Source organism: Centropristis striata, chromosome 9 (genome assembly GCF_030273125.1).
Source record: "Centropristis striata isolate RG_2023a ecotype Rhode Island chromosome 9, C.striata_1.0, whole genome shotgun sequence".
Lineage (NCBI taxonomy): Eukaryota > Metazoa > Chordata > Actinopteri > Perciformes > Serranidae > Centropristis > Centropristis striata.
Genome location: NC_081525.1, coordinates 18,952,034 through 18,973,795, shown reverse-complemented (window position 1 = coordinate 18,973,795; position 21,762 = coordinate 18,952,034). Strand labels below are relative to the sequence as shown.

Below are 21,762 nucleotides of genomic sequence, written 5' to 3'. Positions count from 1 at the left end.
TATACAAATTGTATATTTGTTTTACTTTTTCATTCTATTTTATTTTATTTGTTGTATTTCATAATTCTTAATATTTTCGCACTGGAGTCTCTGAAACAAAAACAAATCCCCATGGGGATTATTAAAGTAATTTTGATTCTGATTCTGATTCAACTCTTTTTGTCTTTCTATCAGACATGACATTATTATAACCACATTGTCACACTGGACCATGTCCGCGTCCTCAAATATGACCTTATTACCAGTAATACATGTTGGATTAAGCACAATGAAGACATCAGCACAGGTTGATGATTTAGGCTGCTTTATAATTTGCCAGAATGTGTCATAGTGCAAATTAAAATTGGTTTTCTTGATAATAACCAAAATCATTATCAAGAAAACGATGGAAAATCACAAGATATCAGCTCTTAAGAAATTGAAGAAAATAAGGATGGTCTAATACTTTTTTCCATGACTATAATTTAGCACAACATAGTAGAGCCTACAAAATCTCTTTAAATGCAGCCCAAATAAGAACTACAACACCCAAACAGCGTTGTGTCAAATACTTGCTGCTGATTGGTTGCATCTCATCTAAGCTTCTTTATCTAGCTCTATATTTGGCTACTTAATCCTGCCAATCACACGTAGGAAATCTGGACCAATCAGCTCTTGAGTTTTTCTCAAGTGGGCGGGGCTACCGCGTTCCTCACACATCACGCTTGTTTCCTGGTCGTTGCTAACAACCTGCTGCCTGCAACTTCGTCCGTCCACCGTCCACTCATGCATTGACGGTTTCCAGCTGTGGTGTTTCTGAGATGTGTGTGAGGATGAAGCCGTGTCTACTCTGAGTGCAGTGTGACCCTCAGCTCCGTGCTGGCTGCATGGTGCTCCTCCGTGTCTCTCTGCCTGCTGCTTTCTGACGCTTGGGGTTGCAGTCTGGCCTCCAGCCGCGGCTGCGAATTAACTTCATTTCTCAGCGTCGCCTTGCTCTGAAATCATGTTTATTTTATAAAGATGACGGCGAGGGGGACACTGTAAACTAAATGACTGTCAGAAACATCGCCTCCATTTGTAATATGGTGAGTATACGCTGGCTGTGTGTGTGTTGCTATCGATTTGCCTGCAGCCACTGTGTTGAACCTGGTGTGTGTGATGATGATGAACATGGGTGAGTCGCCTCCCCCCCTGCAGCCAGATACACAGTGCAGGGGGGAGGATGCACACTGAATGTGGTCACTTCTTATAGAGTACACAGTCTATCAGGATCTGGTGGTTCACACAGGCCTGCATGTGTCCTACAGCTTCTACACACTGCTGCTTCCTCGTCGCGTTGACTTTGTGTGTTGCAGGCTGGCGAGACGACACAGAGCGAGACAATTTGTAGAGCTGTCAGCGGTGATTGACAGGTGAAAGAAGCCGCGCGCTGCCTTTGACAGCTTGTTGTGATTGCATAATGTGATGCTGCAGAGAGCTGCTTACATCCTGGTAGCAGAGAGCCTTCCCTTTATTCACTCTGGATGTTAATGTCAAAAGCCTGCAGTGCTGGCCTGCGTTAATGGCACCCTGAGTTATCACACTGCATCCCGTGCAGAACAAGTTGTATATGTGTGCACTGTGAGTTTTACAGATACATTGGTGGAGATGGATGGACTGAAAGGACATGCTTTTGTCCTCTGTGACAGCAAGTGTCTTGTTGTATAATAAGTAGCCGTGTGAATCAGCAAGAGGCCCCATGATGCGATTTTATCCTGATACTTGAGTCACAATACAATATTATTTCGATTTTAAGCATTGTGCCATATGATGAGTATTGCGAAGCAATTTAACTGTTTAACTGCATTTTGTGTCCACAAAATTTAATTAAATCAGTGCCCCGGTGGTGGAACGAACTTCCAAACTCCATCCGTTCCGGTGAGTCCTTCTCAATCATTAAGAAGAGACTAAGGACCCTACTCTTTACTGAACACCTTCACTCTTGATCTACACTGACGACTACGACAAGTATCGCACTGACTGCTTTTGCGACCTATAGAGCACTTGAGTCCTAATGGACTCAAACTGAACCATGGCACTTACTCTTGCTATGTTTCTTGACTTCATCCTTGCTTGTGTTGTATTACTCTCATTTGTACGTCGCTTTGGATAAAAGCGTCTGCTAAATGACATTGTAGAATTGTAGTTGTTTTATCAAATAAGAGAAAATTCTCAGTCTATTTATCTCACTTCAGTCTTTTTTTTTTTCTCCACAATGAAAGTCAAACCCACAGACTGACCTACAAAGTATTCAGTCAAACTGAACTGAACTGATATCAAACATGTATGGACGACAACAACTGCAGCATTTTCTCAAACTTTCCTCAACTTCAAGCTTCACTTCTCTGATTTTTTTGAATAAAACATAAAAAAGCCTAATTTTGCAGCATTGCAGTGCCTATAGATTCCTTAGATCTTTTAGTTTAATATGATACCAGTATATTCCTAAAAGTGAGCCCGCTACAGCCTCTGGAAAACGGCGGGTGTCAGAACACTAGATATCGATACTTGGCGGCCGTGAATCGATATCGAATCAATTTTGCCACACAAAATATTGCGATGAGTTTCTCCAGTTTGTAGTTGGGCTGAGAGATACAACATAAAAAAAATACAACAATGATATGAAAAAAAATCCAATTTGGACTGTAACTTCAGTGTAGCAATACATCAATATGCATAAAAATATCGATTAAGTGATCCAGTATCATCAATGCAGAAAGAAAATATTGATGCGGTGCATCCTTAAGATTAAGCCTTTATTTTGAAATTCCCACTTTATTTTTATCAAAAGGAATAAATGTTTTTTTAATGGATATGTTTGGAATATACATGGCAGGCTTTGTGATATCATCAAATATCATATTTATTTGGTCGCCGGTTAATGCCGTCATATCCCCTTTGTGCATGCATCAGTGTTGTGGTTATCTACCAGAAGTCGTCAAAAAATGTATCTTTTGTCCAGTTTTAAGGAACATTTTCACCATAAACATTTTAGATCTTGGTCATTTAAAATCATGGATCTTAACGAGATGAAGGATTCTAGTTATTAAACATCTGGATCTTAATCTTATCAGAAAAACAAGCTTAGCAAACATCACTGGCAGCTGAAACAACAGTGATTTTTGGCATAAAACTGCTTTATTCCATGCTGTTACCAGTTTTAATCGCCAGGTCTGTTTGTTTTGGTTTTGGAGGAATCCTAAAGAATAAGTGCTTTTTATAATGACTTGTCAATGAATCCAGCTCTAGCTCTCTTTCCAATAATGATGTATAATATGGCAAATAGAGCATAAGCACAATAATCAAAGTGTTGTTTAATGCAAGAACTGTAGTCCACTGTTATGCATTGCATCAGACAGACTCTTCCTATGTGATGACATTAATGCTTTAACACACTGATACATGAACATGATGTACGTCAGCATCAAAGTTTTTTGCCTGTAGACAAGTTCAGCCGGAGTTTAGACTGAGGAAAGATGTGAAGGTTTCACTGATTTTCTAAGTTGTTGTTGAAGGGATAAAAGGATATTTTTTTTATTTTGTATATTCAGGGCACTGTTACACTCATCATGCAGACTGGTATGTTGGTCAAGGACTTCAAACATTTGAAAGCTCATAATAAATCAACTTTATACAAAAGGTGAGGCCGAAAATGTTTTCCACTGTGGACAAGTGTGTGGGGTTCTTCTTTAACTTTAGGATGATGTCTTTTTTTCCTTTTATAACCTTTTTTGGCCAGAGCCGGTTCCTGGCCGGTTCCAGGCCAGCGCTCGTGCTGTTTCACAGTTTGTTTCACAGCTTCAACTCTAGAGCCACGTCATTACATCATTGTTATCATCTTGATGTCTCCGCCCTGTAACACCCGCAAATGTAAAACATTTTCCACAAACGTAATAGCCGCTGCCTACTACAAAGGTAACATGCGATTTCCCACAAATATAATAACTATTATGTTTGCAGGGAAGTGAAAGTCTTCAACTTTCAATTTTGTAATAACTTCCCACAAAAGTAATAACGCAATGAATAATGGTTGTTGTTGTTGTTGTTGTTGTTGTTTGTTTGTCGATACACACACTACTAATACTGACCTTGGGTGCAAAATCCAGCTGCTGTCTCTCCAGCTGATAGTGATAGCAGAGCGGAGAGCCAGCATATATTATTAGAGCCAGTTATATATTATTACATTTGTGGGAAATCGTGTTACGTTTGGAAAATATATTATGTTTGTGGTTTATTATGTTTGTGGACATGATTACATTCGTGGGTATTAAACGCCCTCTTTGCAAGTATAATAACAACGGCAGACTACATGCCTTGACAACACATCTGTGCTGCTCATCTTGATCACTATAGACGCTGAATACATTCTTATTAACAACAAAGTCCAACATGTTAATGTTGGACTTTGTTGTAACGGCTGTATCGATCACATTGCAGTTAAAGAAATCAATTAAATTAATAATACAGATTTTAGTTGGTCTCTCTCAAGGCACCGAGTTAGTCTTGTTGGTCAGATTGCCCAGCCCCTGACGGAGCGGTTCATGGTTCAAGACCAGCAAAGTAATGGTTGCCGCTGTGGAATAAGTTTTCCAGGCCAGGAGCCGGCTCTTTGGCTAGGGAAAACCAAAAAAAGTTGGCAATTGGGCACCGGCCAGGATTCGCCTCTGGTCGAAAAGGGGTATTAAATAAAAGATGTCCCTGTTTTATATTGATGGGGCTCACATGTCAGAATGTGGCATCACATGTCAGTAGGAGTAACATGCATATTTAATTTTCTCCCACAAATGTTTTGTGTAGATTTAAATGGACTTGCAGGTCCACTAGTGAAACATTTTCATTGTATTTGCCTGATATTTTCTCTCAAGTTTTGTTGAATAAAGGTCACTATTTTCATTTTAAGACTTCCCACAAGGAAAGAATCAGTCCGTATGTGTACAGTACACGGACTTGTGCTCAAACTGGAAGAGGTAAACGTCACAAAGAGGTATTCACAGTCTGCTTTGACAGAGAGAAATCATGACAGCCATTGAAAGTCAAAGCCTTCCTCAAAACTAAATTGTCTTTTGTGTTCGCTCAACAAAGCTGTGGTTCATTTGGAAAAAGCTTTGAGCTCTGACAAGTGAAAAGACAAGAGATAAGTGGTCCGTCTCTGCATTCATGCGCTAAATACTGCTGACTTTTTGACATGGCTCTACCTGTTCGGACCATATCCCCTTTCTACTTTGACGGGAAGTTTTTTTTTTGGAGAAGAAAGGACATTGAGCTGGTGAAAAAAGCATTCTAATGCAAACTGATACATTGAAATTTGGCATAAAGGATAATTTGATCAATTATACTGCATGAAAGAGAGGCCTCTCATTTTGGTTTATATAACCTGTTGTTCCTTGACTACACAATATTTCCATATTCATTTGCCTATATATATATTTTCTAGACTAAGCAAATTAGGTTAGGTTCCTTATGAAAGGAACATTTTCATGTTTTCATGCCTCCTGCTTTGTTTCTTGTCTTCCAGGGCACCAATGCCTCTGCTCTGGAGAAAGACATCGGCCCGGAGCAGTTTCCAATCAATGAACACTATTTTGGATTGGTCAATGTGAGTATCAGTAAATCCTCTCGCACATTAACAAAGGGCTTTGCATAAAAAAAACACTGGTGTCATTTTTCAAAACAAACTGCCATTGGACTTCGGTGAGTCATGTCCTTTTACTGGATAGTTACGGGAACGTGAGAGTGTTATTTGTGAGTCTGTTCCCTCAATATAGGGACGTTCTGTTTCCCTAATATGACGTACACATAAACACCCAAGTTTCTCAATACCCTAGATTCTGAGTTGGAAAGGATAGATGCATGAGTGGATTGAAATGAACAAAAAGAACAGTTTAGAATAGTTTTCCACCAGTAGGCCTGTCATGATAATTACTATATCGACTTATCGTTCGATATATAAAATGGACCAAGAGTTTTTGTGGACTTGGTAATTGTTGTTTACATGCATGTTTGTTTACATAAGTCATCAACATTTTCGCCAGTCGTGCTGCTTCTGTCCCTCTCCTGTCGCTCAGCCTGCTCTCTGTGGGAGGTGCGGCTCACACACACACACACACACAGTGCGGACGCTAGCCAGCTGAAGCATAGTGAGTGTGTTACTCAAAGTTAAGTTTCCCGGCAGCTGCACAACTCCAGTTTGGTGGAATAAATGGAATTGGTGCCAAAGACTGGTGTGGAAACATTTAGGATTTCACTGTTCAGCCCAGCAGCTGCACAACAACTGTGGCCGCCATCGTTAACTGTGCACAGCGTCCACTGCTTATTGTAACAAACCGGCATGCTAACTGTACACAAAGTGTCCGCCGCTGATCGTAAATTTAAGTGGCACCGCTAACTGTTGTGAAAGAAATTTGGTGCTCCTTGTCATGGTGGGACAAGAAGTAGGCGGAAATCTACTTGATATTCGAGACGCAAGGTCTTGTTGGAACTCAAACTGTGAACTTAACTCTGGTAACACTTTGAGAGAGGGGTTACGTGTAAATGAGTGACCTTTGTCCTTAGGTTATGTATGAGGCAGAAGATGGGGCCAATGCTGAGAAATACAACAGTTAAAAGTCGAGCGGTGTATGGGGCTTTGTTATATTGTAAAACAGCTGTTCGGGATTGTGCGGTGTATGGAATTCGAATGTGCTAATAAAACCTGCTGAACAGAGTATTGTGTGCCTCGTGTTTGGCCAGCTCACCCATTAACTTAGTGCAATCCACAAAATTGCCACGACACTGTACACAGAATGACCGGTGCTTGTTGTAAACAAACAGAGGTCGCTAGGTAAACACATCCTGCTGCAGCACATACATGCTGTACTGCTACAGAGCTAACTGTGCAGCCTATTAGCACTTTGCTACTGCGCAGCACTGACTGTCCTGCCTCTTAAAGGAGCCACGCCACTCTTATAGTGGACGCATTATAATGCAGACTTTTTATGGCTTTTTTAGTAATACTGCAAATGTTTGACAGGCAGTAGAAATTGCCAAAAGAATCTCCGAGACAGCTGTTTATATATTATTCAATATATATCATAATATAATATTTATCTTAGTGCTATTTCAGTTAACAGAGCCTGAGAGTCTATTCTGTTTGTTTTGATTGTAGTTTATTCATTTGTTTTATTTATCTAGAATGTTTTAATATTTATTTTCCACTTTTCAATTCCAATGTTTAATATTCTTGAGATTTAAAAATGAATTGCTGTGGCAACGGATCTACTCAACGATACTATCGTTTATCGTGATAGTTTCTGGGAAAATGTATCGTCCTAAAAATTTGTTTTCGTAACAGGCCTATCCACCAGTTAATTTAACAGATAACCTGTAAAGGAGAATTAATTGAAACCTCCATCTTTGTTCGTGTGCCCTGTGTCTCTTCCTTCCTCAGTTTGGAAACACATGTTACTGTAACTCAGTGCTTCAGGCTCTCTACTTCTGCCGACCGTTCCGGGAGAATGTGCTGGCCTACAAAGCCCAGCAGAAGAAGAAGGAGAACCTGCTCACATGCCTGGCTGACCTCTTCCACTCCATCGCCACACAGAAGAAGAAAGTCGGCGTCATCCCACCCAAGAAGTTCATCTCCCGCCTACGGAAAGAGAACGGTGAGAGCCCTCCATTCTCCTTTTGACCTTGACAAAGGCTTCTTAGATTCACTACCTCCGTCCTTACCTTTCACAATAAAAGCTCTCGACATATACACTGCATAATAGAGGTGGGAATCAGGAGAGGCCCAAGAATAAGATTTTTATCCCGATACTTGAGTCAGGATACAATATTGTTGTGATTTTAAGCATTTTGCGATAACTGAATTTTGTGTCCACAAAATTAAATTCAATCAAGAATTGTTTTGTAAAATAAGTGAAAGTTCTCTATTTTCTATTCATCTCACTTCAGTCTTTTTATTTCTCCACAATGAGAGTCAAACCCACAGACTGACAAACAAAGTATTCGGTCAAACTGAACCTGACTGATATCAAACAATTTTAAGATTCACTGCTCTGATTTTTTTTTTTGAATGAAACATAAAAAAAGCCTAACTTATTTGCGTTATTTCGACAACTTCCTGACACGATATCCTGATGCACATGGTGCCTATAGATTCCTTAGATCTTCTAGTTTCATATATGTCCAGTATGTTCCTAAAAGTGAGTCCGCTACGATCTCCAAAAAAAACCTGCCAGAAACCCTAAATATCGATACTTGGCAGCCATGAATCGATATGATATTGGTTAATGGTAAATGGGGTGCACTTATATAGCGCTTTTATCCAAAGCGATTTACACTACACACTACGCTCATTCACCCATTCATACACACATTCATACTGGTGGCCGAGGATCGAACCACCAACCTTCCGATCAGAAGACGACCTCTCTACCAACTGAGCCATGCAAAATATCAAGATACTATGCTGTATCGATTTTGTGCTTTTGGCTAAACTAGAGTACAGCAGCGTAGGCCAGACAACAATTGACCTCAGACAGTTAAGATGATGATGATGATGCTCTGGGTCAGTAGTCGGTCCCGTGCCTGTTTAGATCTATTGGGACCTTCTTTATCGATTATTAACTGTTGCAAATTTGCATTGCTGCCAAGCGAGTATTTCACATTCTTGAGTCCTTGACTCATCACCATTGTGGGAAGCGCTAAGCCTTTCGTTGACACCAGCCTGATGACATTAGATTAATCGGTTTAAAAGATACACCTGGTGTAGCACAGAGGAACAACATGAGGAAAACGTTAACTGTAGATCATGAAAACTAAAGACATGCATGACGTAAAGCATAATAATCAATGCTATTTATATTGCTCTTTCCCAAAACACAGTTACAAATTGCTTAAGAGATAATAAAAAAGAGGAAACTCACTAAAATTGACCGTTTTCACAGTGAGTACAGGTGTAATTAATAGCATTAACAATGTGTCTTTCACATTCAGTTTGAGTTTACCATTGCCAGGATACTGCTGTAGTACATGCTGCCTCATTGTTATGGCTTACTGGGTCACATGAATGGAACAGAGCCATTGTTAATGAATTATTAGTTACACTTGTACTTTCCTTGATATTACAGATTAAACTGTGTCCCATGAAATATATTGTTTGGTGTCTGACAGTGAGCAGACTCAAAACAAAATGTCCTGAACATCACGCTGTTTCTGTTTGTGGCCTTTCCTGTTTAGTATTACTGTTTTCCCCACATACTGCCAGGAAAAAGTATGTTGGCCCCTTGGACTTGACTGCATTTTTGTATAATTTAGTGCAAAACTGTCGTCTGATATTCTTCAAATTCACAATAATGGACAAGCTACATCTGCCTGTAATAGTAAGGCGTGGAATTTCCCCGTAGAGAACTGTTTCATCATATTGAGATGTCAGGAATGTTTTGACCATGAATGGCTCTCTTCTGTTCACGTCACAGAATCTCAATTGATTTGAGGCCACGATTGACTGTAACCATCCATTACTTTTTCTTATATCTGAGACATTTTGTTGTTCGTGTTTCGCTTCAGTTTAGGGTCAACTTTGTGTTCCAACAGCTATCCTGAAGCTCAGTGTTGTAAAATAATATATATTTTTTTATGTTTGAGTTCATTGTTTTCTTGAAAAGTATTGGCTGTATGTCTCCTGGGCCTGATCCCCTGATCAACCGATCCCTAACTGTAACTCTCTGACAGCACATGTGAATGAAAGGTGGTTCACAAAATATTTTTCATGTGTTTTGTGCAGAACAAAGTAAAATTAATCACTTATCTGGTAGCTTTTTTATTTCATCATTTGTGAAGTGGTTCACATACTACTTCTTGTTTGATGCCAATTCAGTAAACCGTGATCTGAGTTGTATTGAGTGAGTGTTTAGATAGTGTATTCGTCTATTATAGCGATAAATGTGAGGTCGATTATGGTGATCAGCTGTGAGCATATTTACTCGATCAAACAAGTCAGAAATTTCCGTGACAACCTTTTCCTGCTCCACTTGTTTGTAAGTTGCCGGAGAAGTAAACACAAAGATCGAACGTGCAGGTAAACGTGGAGCAGAGGGCAGAGAAATAGGTCAGCCATGAAAGTTACAATCTATCTGCCGCTGTATCGAGAGAAAACTAACATTCACAGCACGGCAGTTCACATACAGGTATGGTGCATTCAACAGCATCAGAACGGTCATGGTGCGTTCAAGAGCGTGGGACATATGAAAACTTGGAAAGAAACAAGTTATTACTGAATTGAACTAATTTGTTTTGCCATATCGCCCAGCCCTACTTTGATGAAGATCAGACAACATTTTATGAAAAAATTTTGCATATTTGTACGTAAATCCAAAGTCAAGTCAAGTCAATTTTATTTATATAGCCCAAAATCACAGATTTGCCTCAAAGGGCTTTACAGACTGTACATGGTACGACAGAGGAGGGATCCATCTCCCAGCACGGACAGACGTGCAATAGATGTTGTTGTACAGGGCAGATCAACAGAGTAGAATAGAGTATTTTTTATGAAAAAATGTTGCATATTTGTACGTAAATCCAAAATTTATTTTTCTTGGAACTGCACGTTTCTTAACTCTGTGTGTGTGTGTGTGTGTGTGTGTGTGTGTGTGTGTGTGTGTGTGTGTGTGTGTGTGTGTGTGTGTGTGTGTGTGTGTGTGTGTGTGTGTGTGTGTGTGTGTGTGTGTGTGTGTGTGTGTGTGTGTGTGTGTGTGTGTGTGTGTGTGTGTGTGTGTGTGTGTGTGTGTGTGTGTGTGTGTGTGTGTGTGTGTGTGTGTGTGTGTGTGTGTGTGTTGTGTGTGTGTGTGGCGGGGGGGCTTTAATGTAGTCTGAATATTTGAGGTGAAGGGCAGGTGCATGTTGGAGGTAAGGTCATTCAGAGAGTAGTACTGACAGAGAGGCTGACTGTTCTCTGCTGTCCATATTGAGGAAGCTCTTTATGTGAATGAACAATGGATTCTCTGTTTGGACCCAGCTTTGGTCAGCTGCCTCCTCTCTGGACTTAATTTTTCTTCTTCTGCTCTCTCTTTCTCCCCCTCTGACTCCCCACTGTTTTCACCTTTCACATACAGATCCGTCAAAACAGAAGTGTGTATGGATGTTTGTGTTATCAGTGAAGCATGTTGATTTTATTTACATGACAGAAATGCTGGAATGTTGTGGAAATTTCACCTCATAGCGGGAAAAGCACGTGTATCATTACTGTTACCAATTACACCTGTATCCTCAGTGACAACGGCAGATGCACATTTACACCTGTAGCAGCCCTTGGTTTGTAAATAAATCGCAGAAAGTTTCTGATGGGTGCAATCGTTTTATTTTTGGAGATCATTTTAGGCACCATGAAAACTATAAATAAACACAAAATCGCTGATTAATAAATCTCTCAAGGTACAAGGTACAAATTTGTAAACAATGTCTCAAAGTTTAACAGTTGCATTGCACCTTCTAAACATTGTACATAAAGTAACTTTTCAAGTAACTCACAATATTAAAAGAAACATTTTACAGTTTTCAAGATTCTTCATATTTTGTACAGTCAAATAATGCACACCTCGCTCCGCTCACCAAGGGCAAATAAGACACCATAAACATTCACAAACTTCAAAATGGGTCGGTTATAATGTGTAACTGTTAGCTAATCACAACACCGATATTGCACAATATGTGCTAACTGATGAGACAATGAAATTCCGAAAATATATATATATATATATATATATATAAGTCTTTTATTTTGCCCATGTGTGGATTTTTTTATACATACTGGAGTATGTATAAATAAAGCGATTAATTGATCGTTAACGTTATAGATGCTCGAGTTGGCAGGTTTCTTCAAAACAGCCATCCTTATGCCGGCTATGACTAGACAGATATATGTATTCCAAATGCATAGTCTGTGGATTTTGTGTATGTGAGATATACCTGGATGTATCATGGATTAGTAAGATTTTCTTAATATGAGGCATGAGCTTACCAGATAAACTCAACCTCCACAGATGCATTGTGGCTCTTCAGACTGTGTGACACAAAGAAGATCTGCACACTGTCAGGCTCCAGATAGATACTTTCTTATTTATTAAATCTTGTGAATTCCTCTTTTTAACATTTCAAGGCAAGATTTCCTTTTTAGAAGCAGTAATCAGCTTTAATCACTATATTGAGCATATATTTGTCTTGCTTGGTCCCCCTTCTGAGGCTCTTAAGACTGTCTTATGGTAGAATGTGAGAGACGTGGTTAAAGTGACAATAATGCACAGTTAGAAGAAAGACGTGGGTGTTCACAATGTATAGAAGAAATATGTATTAAATCACAAAGCTATTCAGCTGTTAAACTATATAAATTGCTTTAGGGATTTTCATATAGGCTGGCTTTTGATTACGTGTGCAAAATTATTATGTACAGGTGCGTCCTGGTGGCTCACTGGTAGTGTATATCATGAAAACTGACCTTTGCCGCATGTCTCCCACTTCCATTCTCTCTGTCACTGTCTGAAAAATGTCACACACAAAAATATTAACCCTTTTTGATTATGTGTAAAAATATAAATATTTGCTTCAGTTTGGCCAGATAATGTATTATTATATTAGATAATATATTTTCTCCAATGTGCTCTCCAAGTACTTTCAGGAAAACAAACAAACATAAAAAAGATATATTAATAATAAATGCCAAATAGCAGAAATGTATATAATCTAGAGAACGTGTATAGAATGTTTGTATATGTCTTATTTTTTATATTATAATCTGTTTTTTGTTTTTTTTAAAGATTATTTTTTTGGCATTTTACATGCTTTATTGAAAGTGAGAGACAGATAGAAAGGGGGTGACAGAGGGGAGGACATGCGGCAAAGGGAGCTCAGGCCGGATTCGAACCCGGCTCCACCGCAGCGAGGACTGTAGCCTCTATACATGGGGCGCCTGTGTAACCCACTACGCTACGGACCACCCATTATAATCTGTTTTATATATCTATGTGTCTGTATCTTGAGCTCCTGTGACAACTAAATTTCCCCACTGCAGGATAATGATGTCCCTCCCCTGGGACATCCCCATCATTGCCTCTTTACAAATGATGTTCCATAACTTTATCTCTGTATCTCACTCCAGATCTTTTCGACAACTACATGCAACAGGATGCCCACGAATTCCTCAACTACCTGCTGAACACGGTGGCCGACATCTTGCAAGAGGAGAAGAAGCAGGAAAAGCAGAACGGGCGACTGAAAAACAACGGGACCGCCATCACCAATGAGACCGAGACGGAGAACAAGCAGACGGAGCCCACATGGGTTCACGACATCTTCCAGGGCACACTGACCAACGAGACACGCTGCCTCAACTGTGAGACGGTGTGTGGCGCTGCCTCATTTTGCCTGCTGAGTTCTCTTAGAGAGTGTTATATTTAATGTTCTCCATCTGTCAGTACCTGTGTCACCCTGAATAAGAGATCTGTCCTGAATGAGTCTGGGAAAGGGATTAGCTCTTTGCAGGGATGCTGAGAAGTCCCAAAAATTAAATAAAAAGATGTGGTGAACACACCCGGTGGGCCCTGGCCACCCACTTTACGTCAGGACTGGCAGAGGCTTTGTCCTCGCAGTTTTGAGGGCGAGGAGTGGGACGGGTTGCCCTGAACAACCCCTGCAAACACCACAGCGGTGCAGTGTGCAGAGACAAAAGCATCTCAGTACAATCAGCATTTCAAAGACTGTGTGTGTGTGTGTGTCTGTGTGTGTGTCTGTGTCTGTGTGTCTGTGTCTGTGTGTCTGTTATGTCACAGCACAGCAGGTTTATCCTCACTGACTCGGTCAAAGAAAATGACAGTTGAGTTACCTATCTCTCTCTCTTTGACAGGTGAGCAGTAAAGATGAGGATTTTCTGGATCTTTCTGTGGATGTGGAGCAGAACACATCAATAACGCACTGTCTCAGGTAGTATTAAGTTCTTACACATTCGGCACGGCACACAGCCGGCCATATTTCCTTTGAGCTGAGCGAGATTGAATAACGGAGCCTCCTGTGGCATGCTCTCCCCTCCAGGGACTTCAGCAACACAGAGACTTTGTGCAGCGAATACAAATACTACTGTGAGACGTGCTGCAGTAAGCAGGAAGCACAGAAGCGGTCAGTAAAGCGCCGAGCTTAATGCCACTTTGATGTGTCACAGTACACTCCTCTGAGCACGTATGCTTCTCTGCAGGATGCGCGTGAAGAAGCTCCCTATGATCCTGGCACTACACCTGAAGAGGTTTAAGTACATGGAGCAGCTGCACCGCTACACCAAGCTGTCCTACCGGGTGGTGTTCCCCCTCGAGCTGCGTCTGTTCAACACGTCCGGGGACGCAGTTAACCTGGATCGCATGTACGATCTGGTGGCTGTGGTGGTTCACTGTGGCAGGTATGGGATTCTGAGCCCAAAATAAATTTTAAAAAAGACCTCAGTGTGGGTTATAGTGCAGTCACACATGATACCAACTAAGGAATTGCGCTCTTTTTGCTTTCTTGCCCAAAGTTAGATGAGAAGATCAATATCACTCTCATGTCTGTACAGTTAAGTCTGTGTTTCACTTATTGTTGGATGTCTGGCCTTTGCTACTTAGCTGCATCCACTTCTTTCATACAGTTTGAGGCTCCTACTTGGTTTTGAGTACCCTTCTTTTCTTCAAATACAGAGTTGCTGCTTTGCTGCTCAGAATAACTTAAATATCTTTAACATAACTGTAACACTTGCTTTTATCGAACAGAATTTCTTATTTAGACCCAAAGACGATTTGGTGCTCCAGTGTATGTAAATATATTCTAGTGCATTAAAAAATAATGATAAATAAGATAAGATAAGATAAGATATGACTATTTATTTTGCAGTGGGGAAATTTAGTCATCACAGCAGCTCAAGATAGATATAGAAGACAGAATCAGAATATAAAAAACAAGACATATACATATATTCTATACACATTCTATACATACATTTCTGGTATTTGGCATTTTTTATTAATAAATATTTTTTTGTGTTTGTTTCCTGAAAGTCCTTTGCATTTTTACAGATATTGCACATTGGAGAAAATATATTACATATAATATAGAGATAAAATAATAAAATCCAAATGTCTTGTCATTTAAAGGGGCTGTACATGACATTCAAAACATTAATATAGCAGTTAACAACTATTTGCGAAGTAAAGATTTAGTCAGTTTGTGTGTCTTTGAATTCTTTGTTTTGGTAGATGCTGCATGTGCATGTTAGTGCATGTGAGGACTAAATGCGTTAAGAAGTGACGCCAAGGGTCCGTAAGCATCCGTATGTGACAACTTGGGAACGAGAGCCATGTGCTTTATACAACCCCTGCTCTAACTCTGATCCATTCCATAGATGTGTTCTGAATGTTGTGTACTTTAAACATTACTTTGTTTTGAAATCCTTACATAATGACCTGAAAGAAACCTGTCAACTCGAGCATCTATAACGTAACAATCAATTAATCGCTGCATGCATACATGGATATATATATATATATATATGTATATATATATATATATGTATATATATATATATATATATATATATATATATATATATATATATATATATATATATATATATATATATGTGTATATATATATATATATATATATACACAGTACTATGCAAAAGCCTGTTTTGATAACGGACACTTTTATTTTGAAAGCAAGAAAAGAGACTTCCTGTCCATCGTAAAGCTAAATCAAGATCAAGTGAGATTACAACTCTAAACTCTAAAGATAACGTCAAGGAGTTTTATGATGTTGTATGTTTTAGCCCCGAAAGAGGCATGAGGTTAGTTTTCACAGTAATCTTGCATATTTAAGTGTCTTTTGTGTTTAAATAAGTTTTTGATCAAATTAAACTCAGTAATTCATCCTAGCAAGGTTTGATACAGTAAGCTAGTACTCAGTGAGTAGGGATATGCAGTCAAAGATAACATTAAAATAAAAAATACACAAATCGATTAAAAATTCCATGTGATTGACCAAATTCTTAATGACCATTAATCGATCATTGATTAATTATTCCCATCCCTAATAATGACAATGAATACTTCTGTGCCAGACTGTGTTCTGATGACTCCATCAGCTCCTGTAGGAAGCTGAGGCAGATGTAGTAGAGTGTGGGAGCTTTTAGAATGTGTGAAATAGAGTCACTGTCTGTTTCTGTGTCCTCAGCGGCCCGAACCGAGGTCATTACATCACCATAGTGAAGAGTCACGGCTTCTGGCTGCTGTTTGATGATGACATTGTGGAGGTGCGTCACTCTGTCTCAGCCTGTTGTGCTCAGCGGTCCTTGACTAATCTGTATGTGCATTTTCTGCTGTTGTTGTTGTTGATTATCAGTTAACACAATCTCATTTGTGGCGTGCAGAAAATTGACGCCCAGGCCATCGAGGAGTTTTATGGGCTTACCTCAGACATCTCCAAGAACTCTGAGTCAGGATACATCCTCTTCTACCAGTCCAGAGAGTGACTGGAGCTGGATCAGTGACACAGGAGGAGAAGACTAAATCGTTTTTTTTACCTTTAGCCTAACAGACCCAGACTCCTGCCACCTCCATCCCATCCTGCTCCCATTCTCTCTGATATACGTGCCAATCCTCTGTCCAGACCCCAACCTCTGGGTTTTACCTGTGTTTCATCTCTCTGTCTCTCCCTCTCTCTCTCTCCGTGTAATTTGCTTCTTGCCTTTTAGTCACCTGCATCTGGACTGCACTTTAAAACGAAAGCAAAAATGCTCAACAGCATGACAGAAACAAAAAGGAGTTCACATCGAGCCCCATGCTCTCAGTGTAGACTGGTGAGAGAAGCCTGTAGAGGCGACTCCACCAGGAGCACAATGGGGTGAAGGTCTGGTGCACATACAGACTGTTGTCTGAAATTGTACTATATCATTTATATGTATATATGGTCTTCTTCCACCTCCTGTCAACTCCTTTCATTAGGGCTATTTCCCCCATCACTGTCCAGTCCTCTGATATGTTCATGTCCCTGGTGGATGCATGAGAAGTGAATGAAGTTGGAGACAAACACTGTATAATAAGCATAGAGAGATTTCATGCATTTTTAATGCTTTTGAAGCAATATCGGAGCATTAATTCTCAAGCTGAAAACTACCTACACTTAACTGTAGTTGTTGCCAGTATAGAGTTGTTTTTGGCCCATAGAGAGCCACTGTGAGCTGCTGTCTGTCTGCTCCTGTCAGATATGATCAACAACACTACACATGAAAGGAAATCCTGCTGTCAGATGGATCTCCATTCAAATCAGCAGAATCTTTATACATTTTGGTTCTGATCTAAAACTCCTATTTATTGTACTTAACATATTTATTACTGTTATTTGTAACGCAGACTGGTGGATAATGAAGGTGTGTGTGTGTGCGTGCGTGTGTGTGTAATATGGCTCTTTTCAGAGCGTTGTATGTCTAATCTCCTTGTGAAGGACATGGTGTATGTAATACACAACTTAATAGGAAAGGAAATTAATTTTCTAGCGTGCATGTTAAATAAAAAATATAAGACATTAACATGATGCAAGTGAGACACGGCCCAGTACTGCTAAGTCTTTTGATTCGACATGAAAAAGTGTGGATTTATGAATTTTATGGAAGCCATGAGAGGCAAAGTGAAGAAGTAGTGTGCTAAATTGTTTTCCAAGTTGCTTTTTGTTTATTTTCATTTGTGAAAACTGGTGAAATAAAGTTAAGTGGATTGCAGTAAATCTGAAAGGCAAGCCAGGAACTTTTTGTGAAAGCAGTTAAAAAAAAAAAATTAAATCTTAAGGGTCAAAATTGAACCGCCTATGACGGCGCATTAGGGCCAGGTATGAAAAAAATAATAATACGGATCCGGGGGAGGGGGGTAATATTTAAAGAAAAAAACATGCATATTTTTTTCTCGTAGATTTGCCACTTTAATCTCGTTAATTTGTGAGTTGTATGCCGTCGTACCCGCCACTATGTTGAACAGGAGAACAAAGTATTCCTAAATTATCTTTTTTTCAATTTTAAAGTTGAAAGGTTATGTACTGTTGTTTTTTATACACCTTTGATTGGGAAATATAAATCATAAAATGGGTGAAGACTAGTATTTTGTAGCCAATTTATAACTATAATGCCAAAGAAGTTTAAGTTTGTCATTTTTTCACTTCAGTTTTTCTGAACTGTTACGATGGAAAACCCTAATATTCACAAAGTTATTGATGCATGAGCAGATGTTTCTTCATGAAAAATAAGATTTGAGGTTTGAACTTAAATGTAACTGCTTAATTAAAGAGATTTAATACAATGGGTTATTCTTTACCCTTAGGACAAGGCGAGTATAAAGAATGTTAAGACTACAAGGGTTTAAAAAATCGCCTTTCAGGGCTTCTGTCATTTTGTGAAGTGATGTTGTTGTAATACTCATAATGGTAACAAAAGGCTGAAGTACACCATTAACCCATGTTCTTAACAGGGCTAAAAGCATTCATGTTTTCTTCTAGGTGACTTAATTTCTCCATGCACTCTAAATACAATGCTGGCTAACACACACTACATTTACTTTCTGTTGGCTCTATATAGAACATGGGGTATTGGTGCACTTCAGCCTCTTTTGGCCAAAATTAGTGTTTCAACACAAATACTTAGAAAAACTATCCTGACAAAAACAATTGCCTGCCAAAACATTTTTTCACCTCTTTTAACAGATGGAAAAAGTAACTTGGAAAATATTCTTTCAACACTTCCAAAGATTTTTTTTAAAGAACTTCAACTTAAAAATTCAGCTGCATCTCAATAAATTAGAATATCGTAGAAAAGTTTATTTATGCCAGTAATTCAATTCAAAAGTGGAAATAACACATTATATAGATCCATTACACACAGAATGAAACATTTCATGGCTTTATTTATTTAATTTCTTCAAATAATATTGATTGTGGCTCACATTTAATGAAGACCTAAAATTCAGTGTCTCAAAAAAAATAATAATATTACAAAAGTATTTTAAAAGTATGTTTAATATGGAAATGTTGGCCTCTGAAAAGTATGTCCATCTACATGCACTCAATACTTGATTGGGGCTATTTGACTTGAACTACTGGAAATTGACTTTTCCATGATATTCTAATTTATTGAGATGCACCTGTATTATTGTCATAACCACAGAAGAGAAAGCAATTTAGATCAGGCTTGGAAAAATAATCACCCAATTTTCTTTCTCAGATGCCTTTAGGGCTTCTGTAGAAACAGTGCAATAAGAAGTAAAGTTATCCAATGTGGCAGTTCCCAGTGAGACTGATATAAAGTACCTTTAAATGTAAGTAGTAGATGTTATTTTTCTCCCAGTGCTGTTTGTTTGTTTGTGTGCTTGTGATATCAAAGTAAATGCCCCCTTTTCAACACGTGCACACTCCCTGCTGGGATGTTCGCTGCAGCGTTCTTTTATCCATTTTTTTTTTCTTCCCAATGTTGAACTACAGCGTTTCCTTTGGTTTGTCTCTGACTTTGATGACGTAATTGTGTGTCACATGTAGCACATCTGAATCCTAAATCCCATAGAAGTCAAGCTTCAATGTTGGTTCATATCCATCGTACTGTAGATGTTTTTCTCTTTGGCCCGCTCCCCAGGGGTCTGTGGCCATGCCCTGTAGAATAACAACTTGTTTTCATGTGAACGACATTCCTATTTGCTGCACATCAGCAGAATTACCATTTCAAATGCATCTCATTATAAACAAGAGGTAGAGATAGGATTAATTTGCTAGTTTAGTGTCTGTGTCTATTCAGGAGAGGCAGAATTGAAAGTGAAAATAGTGAAACTCTGGTTGTTTCTGCAGTCTCTTCCATTTAGTCTGTTACCGGGTGAAGTCACGAGGAACACGTGCCAAACTGGAGTCGATGCCGACCTTGCAACAGTCTTTAACAGAACATTATATTCTTTGTAAAGATACAACTGTACATATTATGTAGAAAAACACTTCTGGAAATAGGAAAAATATTTTTTTAAAGTGAAGATCTTTAAATGTAAAGACACTCATGGCAAAGATTTTAGCTTAACGCTGGCCATTAATGAAACCCTGTTAAGAAATCCTGTGCTATTTTACAATCACTCAATGACATAATCCATCAGATTTGTGCAGAAGTCATCAGCTGTCATGTTTTTTTTTTGGGTTGAACTGAGCCAGAATAGGTAACAGTAGCAGGAATAGTCTGACACATTTTAGAACCGCGTGAGAGAACGCGCCGATCTTCCATTAACACTTATGCACTCGCCCTCACTGAGATGCTCAGTCATTGCACTTGGTCTGATATATCTTACTGTGATAGTGATCTACCTAGGAGAGCTCCGGTGCAGAGTGGTGCACCAGGTGGGATCTGATGGAGCTCGTAGGAGGGAAAGTGGAGATGAATCTCTGTTTGGCTGTAAACTGAAAGTGCACTTTATTGGTGATGAGCTTCAATGCTTTAACATGAAGAACCACAGTTTAACACACTCATTTTTGATTTATTTTTCTTCTGTTTAATAAAATGACTCTCAACTAACTAGTGTTTGTTTTTATTTCCCTACTGTTTCATGTTATTCACCATAGTGGGAGGATGAAGACACAAAGGCTTCTTTTCCTCATTTTGCAAAGGGAATGTCAATCGTTCGGTGCAACAATTTGGTCCATACTGAAATATTCTAAGAACTATTTGATGGATTGCCGTGATTTTGGCCAATTTGTAAAAGCATTCATGGTTTCCAGAGGACGTTGATAATCCCCTAAAGTTTCCTCTTGCACCACCAGAAGATCAAAGTTTGCAGGAAATCTTTTCCCTTCTTCGGAAAAGAATGAAGTTTAATTTGCAGCATTGGTGCAATGTAACTAAGTACATTAACTCATGTACTGTACATGTACACAAGTACAGTTTTGAGGTACTAGTACTTACATGAGTATTTCCATTTTATGTAACTTTATACTTCTACTTCACTACATTTTGAGGCAAGTATTGTACTTTTTACTCCAGTACATTCAGCTGACAGCTTTAGTTACTTTACAGGTCGAGATTTAACATAAGAAAAACATGATCAATTTAAAGTGATTAGACATTTCTTTAAATTAAACCTCATAACAGTATAATAAGTTGTTAAAATGACCCCTATCTTCACTAAATGAAAAATGTGAAAATATTTTGGTGTAAGCCCTCTTAATTGCACCAGGCATTAAAATGAACAACATATTGAAGAAAACAAGGTTGGTCTAATCATTTTTTTCCATTTCCATTTATTTGGTAACTTGCAGATCCAGATTTTACATAACAAACATGACCGTCTCATGTATGATATGATGTCATTAGAAAGTTATTAGAAACAGTAGGAATGCATTGATTCATACTCATTCAGATGACTGATGAACACAAATCTGATTGGAGATATGACACAAACCTCCAATGGACCTGCACTTATATAGCGCTTTTCTAGTCACTCTTGCGACCACTCAAAGCGCTTTACACTAGAGACTGCGCTCATTCACCCTTTCACACACACATTCATACTGGTGGCAGAGGCTATCCTAAATGGTGCCACCTGCCACCATTGGGAATTCATTCACACACCGAGGAGCAATTTGGGGTTCAGTATCTTGCTCAAGGATACTTCGACATGTAGGCTGCGATGGTCAGGGATCGAACCACCAACCCTTCGGTTGTGGGCCAACCAACTCCCAACTGAG

At 39.1% G+C, this 21,762-nt stretch overlaps 1 protein-coding gene across 1 annotated transcript; it reads left to right on the top strand.

The window, feature by feature from the left end:
* The first annotated feature begins 678 nt into the window (after nt 1-678).
* On the top strand, nt 679-20,593 carry usp46 (ubiquitin specific peptidase 46). Its single transcript, XM_059341141.1, has 9 exons — nt 679-1,064; nt 5,534-5,614; nt 7,445-7,658; nt 13,151-13,392; nt 13,895-13,971; nt 14,080-14,163; nt 14,240-14,437; nt 16,243-16,321; nt 16,439-20,593. Exons 1-9 carry the CDS (start codon nt 1,029-1,031, stop codon nt 16,538-16,540), a joined length of 1,113 nt encoding a protein of 370 aa, XP_059197124.1. The 5' UTR covers nt 679-1,028; the 3' UTR covers nt 16,541-20,593.
* The last annotated feature ends 1,169 nt before the right edge of the window (nt 20,594-21,762 follow it).